The following is a 20,175-nucleotide window of genomic DNA, read 5'->3' as shown; positions in this document are numbered from 1 at the left end:
TATGTCTTATTCATTGTAAAATTAAAAACAAAACATTAAATGTTTCATTATTACTATTTCTTTATTAATTTTATTATGATGATATTATTTCTCAATCCGATTGATATGCGTTTGACTGGACCTCTCTGTCGCTCTCTCCTCCCCCAGACTCTGCCAACGGCCTCAGCCCCAGCGCCACCGGCCTGCTGTGCTCCAAGATGAGCCCCCAGCAGGGGAGGGCTACGGCTCCCTGGCCGGGCTCATCCCGGCCCTGGAGCTCATGGCGCTGTACGTGGCCGCTGCCATGCACGACTACGACCACCCGGGCAGGACCAACGCTTTCCTGGTGGCCACCAGCGCCCCACAGGTACAGGCTCCCGCCTCTGCATCCTGTACCACGAACGCTATCTGGAGATGGATGGAAGAACGCGCAGGGAGCCCCGGAATTAGAACTGATTACTGTGGATCATCTGGTGGTCTGCGTACATTGATATCTGGTGGTGTGCTTGTCCCATAGTACACATGTGTGGTAGAATTTAACCTGCTTTCCCATATTTCTCGTGTGGCAAATTTTATAGATTTGATTTTCACATATAAACATGTTACAGAATTGAAAATTCAACATTTAGCAGCCTACTTTAACGCGCCACAAAAATTAAACAACCAATAGGGAATATCCAACAAGCTGTGTTAATGTCGCCCCCTGCAGGCGGTTCTGTATAACGACCGCTCTGTGCTGGAGAACCACCATGCGGCGTCCGCCTGGAACCTCTTCATGTCGCGGCCAGAGTTCAACTTCCTCAACAACCTGGAGCACGGGGAGTTCAAGCGCTTCCGCTTCCTGGTGATTGAGGCCATCCTGGCCACCGACCTCAAGAAACACTTTGACTTCCTGGCTGAGTTCAACGCCAAGGTAAACATAGGAACGACATGTTTGATTCACAAAACAAGGCAAAATCGCACTTGCTATGATCCTCATTGTCTTGAACTGCAGGTAAACGTGGGAGCCCTATGAAAGGACTGATATTAGTCCTGAGGGGGAGACAGTGGTTCCCCCCTTTAATGATATCTCCGCTTGTTCCCAGGTGGGCGAAGAGGGCGTGTCCTGTATCGATTGGACCAATGAAAACGACCGTCTCTTGGTGTGCCAGATGTGCATCAAGCTGGCAGATATCAACGGTCCGCTGAAGTGTAAAGAGCTGCACCTGCAGTGGACCGATGGCATCGTCAACGAGTTCTACGAACAAGTACTGGCCTTTCTTACTAAACACAATTATCCTGAAGCTATTCAGTCCCCTTCTTAATAAACACAATTAGCTCCTGAAGCTATTCAGTCCCTTTCTTAATAAACACATTTAGCTCCTGAAGCTATTCAGTCCCTTTCTTAATAAACACATTTATATCCAGAAGGTGTTCCGTCCCTTTCTCAATAAAGAGATTTAACTCCTGAAGCTATTCAGTCCCTTTCTAAATAAACACATTTATATCCAGAAGGTGTTCCGTCCCTTTCTCAATAAAGACATTTAGCTCCTGAAGCTGTTCAGTCCCTTTCTTAATAAACACATTTATATCCAGAAGGTGTTCCGTCCCTTTCTCAATAAAGACATTTAGCTAAACATCAAGCATTCTGATTGTTCCTAAAAAAACTTTTTTTTTCATGCGATCTGATTGGTCTAAAAAATCTAATTTTTCAAGCGATCAGATTGGTCGAAATTTCCAACTACCCTTGAAATATATTATTATTAATAACCAATATGATCGCTCTAAATAAATAGAAAATTCTGACCAATGAGGACGCTCAAAATATATAGAAAATTTAGACTAATGAAATTGCTCGAAATAAATTTTATATTTCAACTAATGAGATCCCTCGAAATAAATAGAAATTTTCGACCAATGTGATCCCTTGAAATGAATTGAAATTTTCGACCAATCAGATCACTCCAAATAAATATATATTTTTTGACCAATCAGATTGCTCAAAATAAAAAAAATATCCAACCAATAAGATCGCTCAAAATAAATATACATTTTCGAACCAGTCAGATCGCTCGAAATATATTGAAAACTCAGACTAATGAGATCCCTCGAAATATTTTTTCAACCAATCAGACCACTCAAAATAAATATTTTTACGACCAATCAGATCGCTGGAAATCAATTTAACTTTTCGACCAATGGGATCGCTCTAAATAATTGAACATTTTCGACCAATGAGATCGCTAAAATTTTTGACGCCATCATCAACACCACAGCCACCATCACCACTATCACTACCACTTATCTATATTTTTTTCCACCAATCAGATTGCTCAAAATATAGATAACAATTCTACCAATCAGATTGCTCAAAATAATTAATTTTCATGGCCCTCCACGATAGTTGTTCATGCCTTGTTTTATTTAACACTTTCAATAGGTTGACTTTGAGGCCTTTAAATACATATCCAAGAACGGGGTTGGATAATAAGCACGTAATCGTTCACAACCTGAACAGTATTGAGAACCTTTAACTGCATATGTACTCAATAAATATTTCTTCTTAACCAGTAATATCGAAAGGGGCTTTCAGTAATGTTCTTTGGCAACATTCAGGGGCCCATGTATCGATGTAGTCGCATCTGTGCTAATCCGAACCGGTTACCGATTCTTATCGGTGAATCTTTACACCCCTCGTAGTCATTTTAGGCCTAGTAGAAACAGCATCAATAGTAGTAGTAGTAGGATTCAGTGTAATGTTCCTGGTTATTATTAATCCATGTATTATGAATTATTCTTCAGCTTAAGGGGTGTGTAAGGACACAGAGTCCTGGAGCAAGCAGGGATTCAACATGGTGAAAGTGATTCAGCCTTCAGCCATATGAAGGGTTCATTCTGTTTTCACCGTGACTCGCCGTTACATAAACATCAGAATATCACATTACTGTGAACGTCTCTCCCATTTTTCTTATCCCCATTCTTTGCTGATTAGTTTTTTATATCCAATTGAGGTGAATGTCATTCCATTGATAATTCACTGGAAATCTCAATAAGTAGCGATCGAATCTCGAGAGAAATATATCTGCGTGTTCAATGACTCTTGTTCAGAAATGGGAACAGGCTAATCATCAACTGCGTCTCTATATTCTATAAGGAATGTATTGCCTGGCAACAAATTATGCTTTTGAGTAGCAGTGATTCTGATTGGTCATGCTAGAATTGTGACGAGGAATAAGAGAAATTGAGATTAGGCGGACAAACATCACATGATGGCATCCATAGCAACAGCATGATTTGAAGGTGAACGCTTGCTGTGAAGATCCATAGGGGAGATTATTGTCACTGTCAATAGATGTAGCATATTTGTGTTCTCCTGATAATAACATTTGAAAGAAAGTATAAATAAAAAGAAGAAAAGGAATAATGAAAAAATATATTTTTCTAAAGAGCATTCTGTATATTTAGTCTTCTCAATTTCAACATCCACCCCTGGCATAAATGCTCAAAATACACAAACTTAGTTTTTTTACCCTGGTAAACCATGAGTGTCCTTTTAGCTCGAGAGAGAGAGAGAGAGAGAGAGAGAGAGAGAGAGAGAGAGCCGGAGAGGGCATGGGAAAAAGGCAGACACGGATCGGCGGAGGGAGGTGTAGAGAGGGAGGGAGGGGGAGCCACAGAGAGAGATAGAGGCGGGAGGGAGAGAGTAGAAGAAGAGAGAGAGATGGGAAGGGACTATGCACCAAGGAGCGAGGGAGGGGAGATGAGCACAGGGAGAGTTTCCTTGTCACACGAGAGTCTGACCTAGATGTGTCATCAGGCTGGCAGCTCTCATTCTTAATCACAAAGATTACACCACCATCAAAGAGAGCTAATTAAAGGGTCCCTCATCAAAACAGTAAACATACTCACACGTACACACACACACACACACACAAACACACACACACACACACACACACACACACACAACACACACACACACCACACACACACACACACACACACACACACACACACACACACACACACACACACACACACACGTTAATACACAAATGCACAGCCATGATTTGCACTTTTTTGCTGTAAGAGCGAGGACCAAGGCCAGAGCAGGGATGAAAGGTTATTAAGCCATGCCAGTCTCTCCTTCTCTTCACCCACCCTTGTCTTTCTCTGTCCCTTTTATCTTCCTCTTTATCCTCCCCTTTTCGCATATCACACACACACACACACACACACACACACCCACACACACACCACACACACACACACACACACACCACACACACACACACACACACACACACACACACATACACAAGTGTGTATGTTGTGATTAAGGCTTTCGTTAGTCGCCATGGCAACAGGAGCTCTTGCCCCTGTCCTTTGAAATGGAACATTCAAACACGGTTATACGGATGCTCTGGTCATGTATGGCTGAGGTGGGGGCCATTGTAATTGAAATCATGGAGACTCTGCAGTATACGTACGTGGTCTTATCGCTGCAAGAACCACGGTATAGAACGCCTTAATGGGATCCATAAGATCCAATTATAACAGTTGCACGGTGTTACATCTGTATTCCGTCAGATAGTATTCTATTTTCAAACAAGCTATGAAAAAAGACAAAGGAAAACTGAGCGCACGCTGACTAATTCTATGCTTCTTCATAGGTGGATAGAGGTTGTACAGAGAGGACAGAACGGGGCAGATGTTATGAATTGATTGTTTTTTTCTTCCACGGGGATAGAGTAGCTATGCATCGTTTATTTATATCAGGCTTTTCCTCAGCTAGCTTTGTTCAGGGCAACTTGCAGCCGATAAGCCACATAAGCTCAGTGTGGCCCCTAATCCAGCTCCCCTAGAACAGGCTCTCGTACGTTCACGTCCATTAGCTCGGTCAACATCTTTCAATGGCCCTTTTCTTTCTGCCGCTGCCTGGTTTTAATTCTCCACTCGCCTCCACTCACAATGTATTAATCTGCCTGTGAAAGACCATGAGCTAGCAAAAACAATATAACTCCAAATGGCCCAATGCCCACACATTCACAGTCCAAAATCAACAGGTATTATACAAGTCACGTGAATTGGCTTTGCATCTTTTCGTCTGTATACACATACCTGAATAAAAGAATGAAAGTCCTTGTTTTTATCCGTCGTCTTGTGAATACAAATACTAATCTCCCCCCCATCCTCTAATAACACCCACCGTCAGCTGAGCCTTAGATATCTATGTATAAATACACTATCCGTGCCATGTCCTTTGTATTTTCTAGTCTTATAAGGCAGCCAGTTATAAAATGAGCTACAGTCAGAACTGGATGGTATTCTGTTTGTGGTACTCTTGACCCACTTTCAAGGAACCATTTTCCAGAGGCAATGAATGAGCAGTTGCCAGCTTACACATCCGCACACTGGCCGAGTACAAGGGGAAGCTGCAGTCTCCCAGACATCTTATTGGTTTATATGGCTCTCACATTGTAGTAAGCTGCTGCATTATGTCAACGCTTGGAAAAGAGGCATATCCAAACGGCAAATGAAAAAAATCATTCAGTTTGGCTCGATGTCAATTCATGGCGCCGTTGATGCTCTTTAAACTGGGCATTTAAAGCCGGGTATCACCTGGCATCCATTTTCATCTTTGGTATAGTTCTTATTAAAATGACATAAATCAGAAAACGCTTCTAAAATATACAAATGAAGAACAGTGTTTCTTTGAAACATATGAAAATTATTGCTCAACGTGTACATCGTGACTAAACCAACTCACAGGGTATATTTCCCAGGAGTAAAAAACCATGACAAGTCCCCCACCCATGACATTTCATGATTCTCATATTCCAGGAATGTTCTCCGTCCCAAAACACTCACACATGGAGGCTGAGCTGCACAGTGACCTTATCTGAAATGTTGCATCATCGATTACATTGAAAAGTGGCAAGGGTGGGGCCAAAGGACTCCACCCTTGACACGTTTAAAGTTAATTATTTGAGATACTTTTCAGGCAGCCGGTAGGGGTTAGGGGCATCACGGGTATTGAAGGATGCCTCCAGTTCTTCATCAAACCCAGAACCTATGGGCTCGAGTCAAAGCCCCTAATACCACCACTATCTTGCCCCCCCCCCCCTGAGCCATGCAGAAAGTCCCCACTGAAGAGAGTAGGGTACATTCCAGTTCACCAATGATTCTATGCTATGCTATGCTAGCGCTATGATACTAACACATATTGGTGTCGGCAGGGTGACCAGGAGGCCAGCCTGGGCCTCCCCATAAGCCCCTTCATGGACCGCTCGGCGCCCAAGCTGGCCGAGCTGCAGGAGTCCTTCATCACGCACATCGTCGGCCCCCTCTGCTCCGCCTACGACTCGGCCGCGCTCATGCCCGGCTGCTGGGTAGAGCGCCGGCCGAGCGCCACCGCCACCGTCACCCCCACCACCACCACCACCACCCCCACCAAGGACGTGGAGGCCGGCGACGTCGGGGAGGAGCTCGAGGAAGTCGAGGATGAGGATGAAGACACGGCAGAGGAAGACGATTCGACCAGCTCCGACACCTCCCGTATGTACTGTATACGAATCCCCGCCGTCATTACCATTCAACAGACGCAGGCTGTCCTGTCCCCGGGGGCAGCACACCGGGGTGGAGCCATTGATTCTAACAGCCACGCAGGAGGCTCAAAAGCAGTATGTCTTTGAGTCTCTGCTTGGCATGTTTCCAAATCGAATGAGGCCCGAATCAACTGCCAGGCGGATTTCTGAAGATTTGTAATGTGCTGCTAAAGGCTTTAATCTAATCTTATTATCTTGACAACTCAGTTCTGGTTCAAAGACAGACAACACAGTTTGAGGTCTTTTGAGTTTCCTCAAGGCATGTCCTAGTTTAGTCCTGCCAAGTAGTGTGTGTTGCACATCTACGTTGTCTTTTTGCGGAAAGAATGCTCACAATAGTTTCTTCAGTCTGGTTTTCTTCCGCCAGAAGGTGTTTATTACGTCTATTATTAGACCGTTAATCCTGCCCTTTTTTACCTCTCTGTCTCGGTGCTTTTACAGAGATACAAGACCCTCTGCGGAAGACCAGGAGAAAAGTATTTTGCCAAATCACACAGCACCTCCTCGACAACCACGAGATGTGGAAGAGGGTCATCGCCAAGGAGAGCCAAGAGCAGGCCCAGAAAGAGGATTCAAACTGCCTCAGTGGCCCCGGCGAGCCAATCACAGCCATCATTCACGAGGAGGAGGAGGAGTCAGCAAGCAAAGGGGAAGAGCCGGTCAACGGCATCGAGGAAGAGGATGAGGTAGAGCCGATCGAGGGAGAGGAATATTTCCAGAGACATTGGTGGAAAAGGAGGAGTAGCCAAACGTATCCTATTTTCTGGTTGTTTAACAAACTTTGAACTTCGACCTTTTAAACTAATACAATTTATTTCCTTCTTTTGATAATCTCTTGATGCGGTAGCCAGCACATCACCTTGACACAACACTGTAGAAGATGTTCCGGGTAATTTGTGCCTCAGAAAAAAAATAACAGGGTGGAGATTCACGGAGGACGTCTGCTAGGTGCAATAAGCAAGGGAAGGGAGGGGGGGGGGGGACTTGGATAGAAAGAAAACACAAGAGAAAGAAATCCTGTATGTCTGTGACTGTGTGTATAGTTTGTCTTATAATTAGCGAAGTATGTTGCCAGCTGTCTGTTGCCCTCATCTTGGAAAAGAGTGTCATTCTTTGGAACCACGGCCGATAGGAAAGGCTCTTCATGGCATTAATAATTGACAGATCATCCCCGCCCAAGAGTAGCCATGGGTGCATCCGAATACTAAGTATACTATTTCTGTGCAGTGTCTACTACTTGACCGTTAATGTGGTACGTTCTACAGCTATGCGTAGAACGCCTCGGAACGCTTCCGAACACCACCGAAACGCCACCGGATGTTTGGAGATCATGTCCTAAATCACCTGCGATAATCTACAGTTTTTTCTTCTTCGGTTACCAGACACCGGCTGAATTGTGGGATAGCGTAGTGACCTACCGTTGTATACTGTGGCAGTAGTATGCATTCGGAAACTGTTTACCTACTACACAATGCGTACGGAGCATTCGGACGCGCTATATTTGTGACGTACTACAAAATGCCTACTATATAGCAGTCAAGTATGAGTATTCGGATGCATCATATGTCTCTCACGACATCACCAGTGCAGAGGCGTCCCCTGAAAGCCTCTGGCTCGTGAAAAAGGCCCTTGAGAAGCAATGGAACAATAAGAACCCATCCCACGCTAAGAACCGAATACGACGTTTAACAAAGAACCCTGTAGCTCTTAAAATACGTAATTCAAAAAGCTTTATTCTCGCTCAAGGAAAACGCATACAAAACAAGTTTTTCTCATGTTAATATTCTTTAGTTTCCATCCCTGCTCTATTCCTTGTGTCTCTTCATGAAACTCACTCGAGTTACCTATCCCATCACAACGCTCAGGAAGAACCAACACAGCCGGGGAAGCATACTGAATCTCTGCAGAATCATATTATGATACTTTTGTATCAGACTTAAATGGTAGATAAGATAATGATGAAACTAAACTTAATCCTCACATGCATGCGGACATTTAGTCCGTCAATGTCACTTTTTTATAAAGCTAAAGTAAGAAAGCCATCTTTTCCAATACACATGGTGAAATAAAGAACGGCGTGAAGCCACTTCAAACTGACTTCCATTCCTTCAGGGAGTCCAACTAGGAGCTCCCTTGTCTGGTGCAGCCATGGCAAACCCGTAGGTAGGCCTAAACACCAGGCAGACCAGTGGATCATGGTCCATATAAAATGTAGCAATTGTAGCTGACCCTCCAGGCTGCAACCGGCTAGAAGACTTCATGGCTCCACATTCCCTGCCTGCTTAAGCGACAGCTAATCATCACTTCATTTCACATTTTCCACGCTATCGTCCATTGAGTTCAATGCTCCCAAGGTCAGGGAAGGTATACTTTACAGGTCGCCTCACTTATTGACATAGTGCTGGTTAAACATCGTTTTTTTTATATCACTGACTTACTTACCTCCATCATATATGCTGTTGTTCATTGTTCACGGGAGCTCTTACTGAATGGTAAGTAGGCTGTGTGTTTATGTGAACCAGGCCAGGAAATAATCTTCAACTCTTGAAGGCCGCTGAACATGTTGTCCCCATATTATACCAATAGCACATTGTTAGTCGACCCTTTGACACAAGGGAATACTTTAGTATAGATTCCACTAGGATCGGTGTCACAGTGAGGCTGAGGGTGAGGGGTTTCAGAGCATGATGAACGTCCCTTTAATTTGACATTATGGAGAAGGAAATGGCAGTAGATTCAGATGGGGAGAATGCTTGGATTCCTTATCAGTGATTTATGCACTTCTGGAGACACTCACTCACTAACACGCACTCACTCACCATCACTTACCTCTGTCCAGGTCTAGAACTTTGACATTGATGGAAATTGGGATCCTAATGATGACGATGATGATAATGAGGACTGTAGGCATAATTTTTTTTTTTTTTACCAATGAGACAATGAGGTTTGATTGAAACGCATGCTTTTGTCCAATTTGAAGTTGTTTTACCTGTTTTGTTTGTGTTCCAAACAAAAAGAGACACTTTTATATTAATTCCAATTCATCCATCAATATTTTCAAATGAAAGTTATAGGTCGTGCTAAAACTTAGAAAGGAAGCAAACATACATTTGTACCCAAGCTTTCCATGGTCCATGTTGAATTGGCATTCTACCTAAAGGGAGATTAAGAGATTGATGAAGGATTTGAAGGTGGATCTAATGGTATAATGGGGCAGTTTTTCTGCCACTAAGCTCATTAAGAGTTTGGGTCATTACGTATGCAAAATAGTTTCATGAAAGATATCTCTTAATGATGACGCCTTTCTTCTCTCCCAACACAAACAAAAACCAGCAAATTAAAAAAAAAACATCAGCACTCCTCACCAATTTGTGAGGAGTGCTGATGGATTTTTGGACAGTACATCTTCAACACTGTGTCCAAATCCTTAACTTTAATTGTTGCTAAGTAGTCCAAATAGGCATGGTCTCAAGTCTTAAGACAAAGCTGTGTCGAACAATTTCACTTTTCGCACGTAGTATCTGCATTCACTATAACAGTTGAAAAGCTAAAAAAAAAGGTTGAGGTTCAGTTTGAATACATTTTACATTTTCTATGGTTTGTGGCAAACCAACATACTTATTTGTATAACTTTGAACTATAGATTTTTTTTGGACCACAACACAAAGACAGAGAACGTCAGACAAAAATAAAATATAGGTAAATAATATTTGAATCATGCAGGAATGGTAATAAGACACAAGTTTTGAAATAACGTCAAAAAGTTAATGTTGCCTTGGTAGGACCAGTATTGAACCTCTATAAACAGAACTGTGATTTATTTTTTGTCAATATAATGTAAAGCTTAACTCTGAGGGTGGTTTCATGTACAGATTCATTCACTTTTCCCTAGATAAACTGAGGAATTATTTACAGTAAATCTACCTTTGGTCAGACATCAAAAGCTAACTGCACTTACAGCCTAGTGGCTCAACCCAGTCAGTGAGGGTAAAGGCTGAATACTGAAGAAGTAATACGAAAATCATGGCTACCTAGCGAAAATAGGCTAATGAGGGTTTAAGTTAAATAAATTGTAGTTACAATATAGCTCTTTAGAACTATAATAACATAACCCAGAATGTGCTGTCTTTGGCAGCTAGGAATCTTATCACCTCATTTTCATGATTTAACCATAATCCAAAATGCTAAAATCATATAGAGCAAGCCGATGTATTTTGATGCAAATAAACAAGCTTCTTCTAAAATGCACATATTCATCCATTTAGACATTCTGTCAGGGCTCTTTAAGTCATCTCTCTGAAAAGTGACTTTTGGAGGTTTGATAAGTCCAATGGTTAGGCAGGCCCAACACCCACGCGTTGACACACGTGATACTCTAGCTGCATCGATGAATGCTCTTATGTACATCCGTTTTTAGAATTCACTCTTTTAGTTCCGTATAAAAGAAGATTCATATGTGAGCCAGTGTTTCCAGTCATGTGGCCGTGGCTGCACTCATCAACGATCGGTCACAGCCAACCTGTCGATATTGTAATCCACTCGTATTTTGTACTACTTTTATTTGTTGCCTAGTAGACACCACACTACATGTTACTGTTGGATTCACACGCTTACCTTTGTTCACAAAAGCACATCCCACTTCAGCTGTAGGGAAGGACAAGGGCCAACGTGCACCAGATTCACTTGTGCAAGCCAAAGACGTGTTGAGGTCTCTGTGTTTATGTGATACGCACAAGGAAACCTCAACAAGGAGCATTCGGTTAGTGTGGTCACTATCTTTTCTGTTGGTTGGTTGCAGAGCAGGTGGTCTGGAAGGGCATTGCAATAGTATAAACCAGTGTAAACACTTAGACATAGTAGAGTATGAGGTAGTGCAAAAACATGAAAGATCACGTTTATCTATCAAATGATTTAAATAATTACCCATCTCCCGTCCTTCGTCAACATGTTTTTTCTGTCGATGCTGTTTGCATAACTGCTATGTCTATGTGCAGCGCTAGCACTCAAGGGGAATGCCCTTCTAGGGCATGAATCTGAAGGCGTTTAGGCGGTTTGAACCAAAAACACTGTCGTTTATTTTCTATTATGTGTTATTTCTGCTAGATGCGGGGCCTATGTCCTTGCAACCATACAATTTTAGCATGTATGTGCATTGTTTGAATGCTAATAACCTTTTTTTCTTGTGACAAAGGGAAAACCAAAACAAAGTATCATGTTTAAAACAAGACACGTGAGACTAGTATGTTTCTGTTACTTCACAGACTTCAATATTTATGTTTTGCTCTATTATCTTGCACTTAACACTTGTAGCAATACCTATAGAATGGGGGAAATTATGCGATTCACAAGTATTTGTTAAGAAAATACTACATGTTATTCCTGGTAATTGTTTGATTTTGTAAAAAAAAAAAAGAAATATGAGTATATGCTGTACAGATTCAACAAATATATTACAACAAAAACGTTTTACAAAAATATTTATTTTTACTGTTTTGTAAGTTAGACACAATACTGTAGCTCCTCTATTGCCAGAATAAATGGAAGTGCCTCTTGACTGTGTATAACAAACTAACTATACAATATACTGAGATTATTAGAAGCTGTCACTAGCAGAACAGTGTTGATGTTGTAATGTGAACATGGTTTAATAACATTTATAAATGATAAACCTTTGTGTTTGTGAGTCTTTTTTATGTACTATTTCTTTCTACACTGTGCTACACAAAAGTTTACCGCATTTTAGCACTGACTTCTCTCATAATGATCAGAAATGACTGTGATAGTTGATGCTTCTGTCTATGTTTGTGTATGTCAGTTTGTATACACATGTCTACTTATCAATAGGAACTATTAGATACTATTTGGTTGTCCCTTGTGCACTGGCTGTAATCTGATGGACTTCCTTATATGTGCCTTAAATATGCAAAGGGATCAGCTATTTTTAAGTGTAAGCTACTTTAATGGAAAATGCATTACATCACAAGCGGTAATAATAATGAAAAGACTGAGCCCCTAGAATGTTCTAGTAAAGAACAGGTTACAATGGAATTCACATTTCATGAAAATCTGGTGATTGTGTGTGAGTCATCACTTACCCGACTGGTTGGCTTACTGTTGGGTTTCCACGTACTGATGCGAGTATTATATGTTCAGGGTTTCAAAGGTGTTCGGGGATGATTACTCGGATGGTTGCTTCTGTGTTCGGGCCATTGCTAGGAGACTCCTAGAGTGCTCTATATTGTTGCCAGGAAGTTGTTATTTGGTTAGATGGTAGGGTTGCTCAGTCGTTGCTGGTTGCTTTGGCATTGGAATTGGAAATGTTAAAAGGTAGAGGTGTCTCATTTTGAAAATTACACCACAGCATTGTTAAACACCAGATTCTGCTCGGTAAATAACATTCCAAGGTGTGCATAATTGATCAATCACAGAACACCTATTACATACAAACATACATACATACATGCATACATACATACATACATACATACATACATACATACATACATACATATACATACATACATACATGCATGCATGCATACATACATACATGCACGCATACATACATACATACATACATACATTGCGATGGCAGGCAACTCTAGCCTTGTCTGCTTCATCACATTTCTTTCTAATAACAAGACACCAGATCATGGTTTATTCCTCACACTTAGAACGCAATTGACCACTCAAAATCAAGTATTTAACAATTCTGTGGTATAAACGTCAGCCACAACCCTGGAATCACTATAAACTATATACAGACATCAAGCAATATGTTTTCACATCCATAAACATCCATATCTCCTCCATACTCTCATATCTCTGTATGTTCCTACAGTAGACAATATAAATGAGGCACACAACACAAGTACATGAATTGAAACAAACTATCCGGGGTAACAGCACTGTGAGCTACAGAAACAGGAAAATACATACACCAATGCTGATGTATTAACACACAGTACATCATTGTTCAAACAAACAATTCGGATCCCTGCTTTAGGATTACGACGTTTGAGAAAAGTCCACACACAGCGAAACACAAATGTGCACACACACCCACACACATTTCACACACATGCACATGCATACATTGGCTTTCTGTATTCTGCTATTTTTTCTGTATCTTTATATTTTTTTTTTTTTTTATATCTTTCAACCCCAAAAATGTTGTTTATGTTATCAATTTTTGCTTTATTCACAATGTAGTGGTGTTCCTCTTTCATTCATGAAAAATCCCAATGACAATCTGTTTGCCTCACCTCCATTTTTGGAAATTTGTATTGTCAAATATGTGGGATTCATCCTCATCCTTAGACTCAAAGCTCAGGGGAAAATAATTGTAATAGATAAATATCTGTCCAACAGGCTAATGAACACAAAACAAAAAGGCTGGCTTCATACTTGTGTATGCAGTAAAAGTTGATGCATCAAAGTGGCATTTGGCTTCACAGTGTTGCTATGGCTACATCAGTTGCATTGATATGTGACGTAATGAAATATGTAATCTGAAAACACACCTCCATATTCCATAGGTGGTCTAATTTGACCCTTGATTTTGGCAGAAAGGTTGGACAGATAGGTGTTCTGCAACATACAGGCTATGCATACTCTGCATAAGTGCTCAACCAAAAGAAGGAACTGTATGTTGCAATGTAAAGGTGTACATCTTTCCAGATAATGCAAGGCTTCCTCCTCAAGCCTTCTTCAGTGAGCAGTGGGTTACATTGGTTTCTCAGAACATCGGCAGGTTTTAACAAGCAGAGTTCCAATTCTCTGTCAATGAACAGGGCAGAGGTTGAGGTCTTGTCCCAGCTAACCTAACTGTGCTCTGTCCCTGTGTCATTTTTGACACATCATGTAATGCAAATAATAGAAAATCACTAGATACCTATACCCTTTAAACTTTCCTCTGCTTGAAACATAACTGTGTTCAAGTGGAACTAGATCGACTTGCAACTTGCATAGAACAGTTTTTGGAGGTGGATGCCATTCAGGGAAATGTTACTTGCAGCTGTATCAGATAAATGTATCGGAAGAATGTTATTATTTTGTGAATGAGTGGCTTATTGCTCTGATTAACTTGCTGTTAAAGAAAGTGGGCTACTGTGTGCCACAGCATTAGCAGATCAGTGTGTTCAATGCACTTGATCCGGCTCAAAGGGTTTTGGGGTTGCAGTGAAATGGGTAGCCTCCAATGTGCGATTACAATGTTTGAGGCCAGGAATTTCAGGCCGTGGGTCATAACGCCATCTTAATGATGGGATTTTTGTACATTTACAAATACATTTAGGGCATTTAGCAGGTGCTTTTATCCAACGCACAATTTGTTAGAATTTTGTAACAATTTGTTACAATTTGTTAGAATTTGCCTCAAACATTGTAATCGCACATTGGAGGCTACCCATTTCACTGCAACCCCAAAACCCTTTGAGCCGGATCAAGTGCATTGAACACACTGAACTGCTAATGCTGTGGTAGACAGAAAGGCCAGAACGGAAGTTAAACAGAGCAATAAGCCACTCACTCACAAAACAATAACATTCTTACGATATGTCGCGATGTTCCTAGAACCAAGTGCAAAACACAAACGAACTAACTTTAGTTAACCCATTCCCCGTACACACTAAAGATAGCTTGGATAAGATGCTACACAACTAAGTACTATAACTTAGTATGACATGCATTGGTAAGAATACATTTATGCACCCATGCAGAAGTTTACTAAAAAGGGGAATAAAAAAATCATCTTTTGGAAATTGATGCCTTAATTATGAGGGAAATTAGGAAAAATCTAACCTTTTAGTCCACCAATTTACTTTGTGAATGAATAATCAAATACAGGCAGGGGCGCCGCTAGGGATTTTGGGCCCCATGAAAAGAATAGTATAATCATTTCTGTATTATAATTTCATCATCATTAGGGGCCTCTCTGGGCCCCCCTCCATCATGGGCCCCTAGAATCCGTCTCCTTTACCCCCCCTTTTCGGCGCCCCTGAATACAGGGGGCATATAGGAACTCCTATGTTAAATTATCATAGAGGCAGGCAGATTTTTATTTTTAAGGCCATTTATTTCATGGATCCAGGATACTATGCATCCTGATAAAGTCACCTAGGCCTTTGGAATTAAAATAGCCCCACATCATCACATACCCTTCACCATACCTAGAGATTGGCATGGTTCTTTTCCGTTAGCTTAATAGCTGTTAGTTAGCCTAATGATTTCTCAATGCAAATAAAACCATGCCAAAAAAAAACCATATCAGTAGGTATGGTGAAGGGGTATGTGATGATGTGGGCCTAGGTGACTTTATCAGGTTGCATAGTATCCTGGATCCAGGAAGTAAATGGCCTTTAAAAATACATATCTGCCTGCCTCTATCGGAATTTAACATATAGGTGCTGCTGTAGGCCTACTTGTGCACCTTGTATTTTAATGAAGAACATTTATTTATTTACGATACATTATTCATTCACAAAGAAAATGGTGGCCTAAAAGGTTTGATTTTTCCTCATTTGTTTAATTAAGGCATTAAGATCGATCTCCCAAAAAAAACGTTAACTTTAGCATGGGTGCATTAACTTATTCTTACTACTGTACAATATGTGAATACATAAAGTGCCAGGACGTACAACATACAATATAGGAGGGGTGGGAGGGGGTGGCTATGCAGAGGTGAACTCTGAACAGGTGAGTCTTGAGTCTTATTCGGAAGCTGGTGAGCGACTCTGCGGTCCTGACAACGGCAGGTAGCTCTTTACACCACTGTGGTGCCAAAACAGAGAAGTGTTGTGACTTTCATTAAACTTGCTATTACGCCTTATTATTATTTGCCTCCTCCTCTTGATTCTCGCAGCTCGTAATTATGCACCTTCTTCACCCGATCAACAAACCAATTAACCAAAATCAGACCGCACTAGTCCATAAATTATCCCTTCATCGTTCGCTTGCAATTGCTATAAATAATCTATTCGGTCCAATTGCAAAAAAGCAACAACCTCTGCAGTCTTCAATGTGTAAGAGCAGCGTTAGACCCCTAATATGGGTTTTATCTGCGTTTTATTCATATTAGACTATAGATGTAGGCCTACATAACATGCATAAATTGCACATTGAACACATTCGGAGCGAGCGGAAATATGGATCAATGCGCTACTTTCTGAGAAAAGGGAGACAAACGTGGTGATGCAAGTGAAAAAATCATTGTTAGTGTAGGCTACTAGGCCCACTGAGTTGGACAAAACACCCGATATAGGTCCACATAGTGTAGTGAAGTAATGCACAGCGAGAAAGAGAGAAATACGCATTAATAGACTGGTCATTTCATTGTTATGAAAGCGCGCTATTGCACGTGTCAAATAGCGCGCTTTCATAACAGTCTAATCTGTCCAAACCGCCTTTCTAGAGTTTAGGAAAAGCGGCGAAAAAAACTGCTTGAAAGCGTCTGCGTTTTATACTCCGTAAAAAAAACAAAGGTAGACCTATTTGACGTCGATTAATATCAACGCACATCTGAAATGAGGCGTCGTTTTGACCCTTTCGCCACACAATATTTACCCCGTTCTTGCCTGCGTTTGTATGTGTATAATACTGCTATTTAAAAAAAACTGGTGGCTAGGACCGATAGACGAGACAGAAAGGGAGAGAGAGAGAGACAGCTAGGGGACCCGAGAAGAATCTGTATGTGGATCAGATGTTCCTGTGACACAGTCCTCCTCCATACGCTGCTGCTGCCCGCTCGTCACTGGCTGAGCTGAACGAGCGGCTCCAGGTCCGTGGGAGAGCGCACCTTTATGACTTAGTTTATAATGACGACGCTCTCTCGGATGAGCATGAAGTTCACCGTGGACTATATTTTGGGAGACATCAACAACGGATTGACTTTGGTCCTTTAATTAAACCGCAATATAGCCTACCAGCAGGGAAGAGGGGTGGAATAGCAGACCCGTCGGGGCTCCATTCTTCCTCGTCATGTCCCCATGCCTGGGATAACTTCCCCCTGGTCTACTGGCGCTGTCTCTCTCACTTCGGCTTGGAGGCTCAAAGGAAACCGCACCCGATATTTGGTAAGTAGCCTAATATTAGTAATAGTAAGGTATGAATTATCTAGACTAAAGGCTTTTTTTTTTATAGGCCTATTATGGGGTTAGGGTTATGTTTTCTGGATCATTGATTTATATTGTACCTGCAAGAAAAAAAGGTCAAATCGTTTATTGTAACTAAAGTAGACTAGCGTGCTAAATAGGTAGTTCCGTGGTCTTTTCTCCGGTGCAACTCTAAAAGTTTCATTTTCTCCTAATGCCATGTGTAGGCCTACACATGATCCTCTGGTTTCAGTTGTGTGACAATACAACTGGCGCTTAAAAGGAACATTGAACAACGTTGTTTGCCTGAATTGACGTCATAACCTTTACATTTATACATGGCTTGTTGTAACAGGCTGTGACCTGGCTGTTTGAAGCCCACCTGTATACTCTTTCACTCGGCTATGTGCTTAGCTTGAAATGTGTTCGATTTCTATTCGATGTAGGCCTACATTTCGACCTACAGGTTACATGTAGATGTGCCTCACTCAGAGATGTTGAATCGCTGCTCTCTCCTTCAGTCTATTTTCGAGGGTCACAGTCCTCTGAAGCAAACACGGAATCTCGTACGATCTATGTCTCAAAAGCATGCCTCTCGACATCTTGTTGAAATGCCTACATCTCAGAGGGATCTCCAAATAGCTTTGAGTTTAGTCGTGTATTTCTTGATTATGATCACGAGGTTCCTCCGGGAAAGACAAGGGTTAGGGCAGCAATTGTCTCAGAGCATCGCCGCTGACCAACCAATAAATTAGGGTCTATGTTTTTACGGGCTAAATCCATTTATGCTGCCACTAATACAATTATTTTCATACAGGTTACCCTATTGGCATGGCTTTGCTAAAACCCGTATTATGAGAGACTCAATGGATGAGTCGATACGTTACGCAATTAAGCCAAATGAAAGATTATTTAATTTATAATTCAATAAATCAATTGTTTTCCGTTTACTGCTTTACACTAGCACTTCCCATCTAGCCGCATTGGTGACTCTTAAAATATAGCCTACGTATCGAGCCTATGATAAAGTATGCAGATGACCCAAAAGCTAATTAACTCCCAATAAAGAGGCCTACTGTCAATCAAGAATATGCACAACTTGTGTAACTAAACCAAATCCTGTTTTTTCTTTAAACAAGAGAAAGCCCTGTTAAACAGTGCATTTTTGTTGCTTATTTGTGCATGGTCTAAGCAGTGGCGGCGCCAGAGATTTTTTTCTGGTGGTGCTATGGGGGTGCTCGGCGTTTTACTGAGGGTGCTATGAAATTTGGGTGATAGCATATGAGTCTCATTTTTCTCTACTACAACACCTCCCCACCATATCGTCACATATGTTTACACGTTTGCTCTCTAACGGGTCTTTGGGGTACAAACAAAGCGCCATTCAAATCGATCGTATTATTATTGTCATTAGGCTACTTCTGACGGACGCGCACAAAGCCGCGTTCATCTCCGACGGTTAAAATGGAGATGTTATAGATAACGTAATCCCAAATACTTCACTTACTTCAGTGTGTGGATTAAAGTTTGCGCCAGATGACTACCAGGTCACCACTACCATGAGCGACAAATTAAACTAAACATACCAAGTTCAATACACTTCTAACTAAAGACGGCAGATTAGAATGTCAGACAGAATTAACTTAAACAGGCAAAGAGTCAGAAATGCTTTCAAAAAGAGTATATTATTTTAGGTCACAATCAAAACATGAATGAAACCAAACAGTAGGCACTCAAAACCACAATAATAAGAGATCAAAAAGTGTATGATTTTGTGAACGCTTGATTTAAAATTGACCGATCGCCAGGATTACTGTTACTTAGCCTACTACTCATTGAACAATCACGTTCACGCACGCAACGTGTCTGTGTCGTGCTACGTGAACAATCTGTTTATTTCAATCTGTTATTTTCTTTTGTGATTAAAATATTATTATCACACAATACATTTTATTAAGAACTCAGAATGAAATTAAATAACAATAATAAATAAACCATTATTTTCTTGGGGGTGCTATGGGGGTGCTATGTCCAATCTAGGGGGTGCTCTAGCGCCCCCTAGCCCCCCCCTGGCGCCGCCACTGGGTCTAAGCTTTTATTGTCTTTTGCCGCGTTTCCACTGCAGGGTGCGGTACGGTTCGGTTCGCCTCAGTCCGGTAGGGAGGTGGCGGTATAGCCCAGCTCAGTTCCGAGGTCGCGTTTCCACCGCCGACAGTACCCTTTATGGTAGGCCGGATGTCGATCGCCGCGGCAGATCAACGTAAACATCGTAAACAACGTCTTCCTCCCCAAGAATGCAGAGGAACGTCTCCACCTCCTTGTTCGACCAAGCAAGCGTTTTACGCGACATGTTCATTGTAAATAATAATACCTCGAGGCTACTGTTTGTTTTATCCCCACGTCGCCCGGAAGTGATGATTCTGTCGACCAATCAACGGAGGGGGTGTGTAGCTCGAATTTTCCGGCACCCTGCGTCTCAGTACCCCAACGGAGGAGTACTGAAGACAAGGGCAAAACGA

The 20,175-nt window shown here is 41.6% G+C and overlaps 1 protein-coding gene across 1 annotated transcript in view; it reads left to right on the top strand.

The window, feature by feature from the left end:
* LOC130405627 (cGMP-inhibited 3',5'-cyclic phosphodiesterase 3A-like) overlaps positions 1 to 17,895 on the top strand; it is a 50,256-nt gene extending 32,361 nt beyond the window's left edge. Inside the window, 9 exon segments of the mRNA XM_056610804.1 lie at positions 148 to 210; positions 213 to 346; positions 689 to 892; positions 1,065 to 1,226; positions 6,198 to 6,380; positions 6,426 to 6,516; positions 7,008 to 7,293; positions 17,283 to 17,343; positions 17,884 to 17,895. Of these exon segments, the coding sequence (XP_056466779.1) occupies positions 148 to 210; positions 213 to 346; positions 689 to 892; positions 1,065 to 1,226; positions 6,198 to 6,380; positions 6,426 to 6,516; positions 7,008 to 7,293; positions 17,283 to 17,343; positions 17,884 to 17,895 (1,196 nt within the window).
* Positions 17,896 to 20,175: the final 2,280 nt, after the last annotated feature.

The sequence above is a fragment of the Gadus chalcogrammus genome, chromosome 16 (genome assembly GCF_026213295.1).
Source record: "Gadus chalcogrammus isolate NIFS_2021 chromosome 16, NIFS_Gcha_1.0, whole genome shotgun sequence".
Lineage (NCBI taxonomy): Eukaryota > Metazoa > Chordata > Actinopteri > Gadiformes > Gadidae > Gadus > Gadus chalcogrammus.
This window is presented reverse-complemented; position numbering and strand designations above follow the sequence as displayed.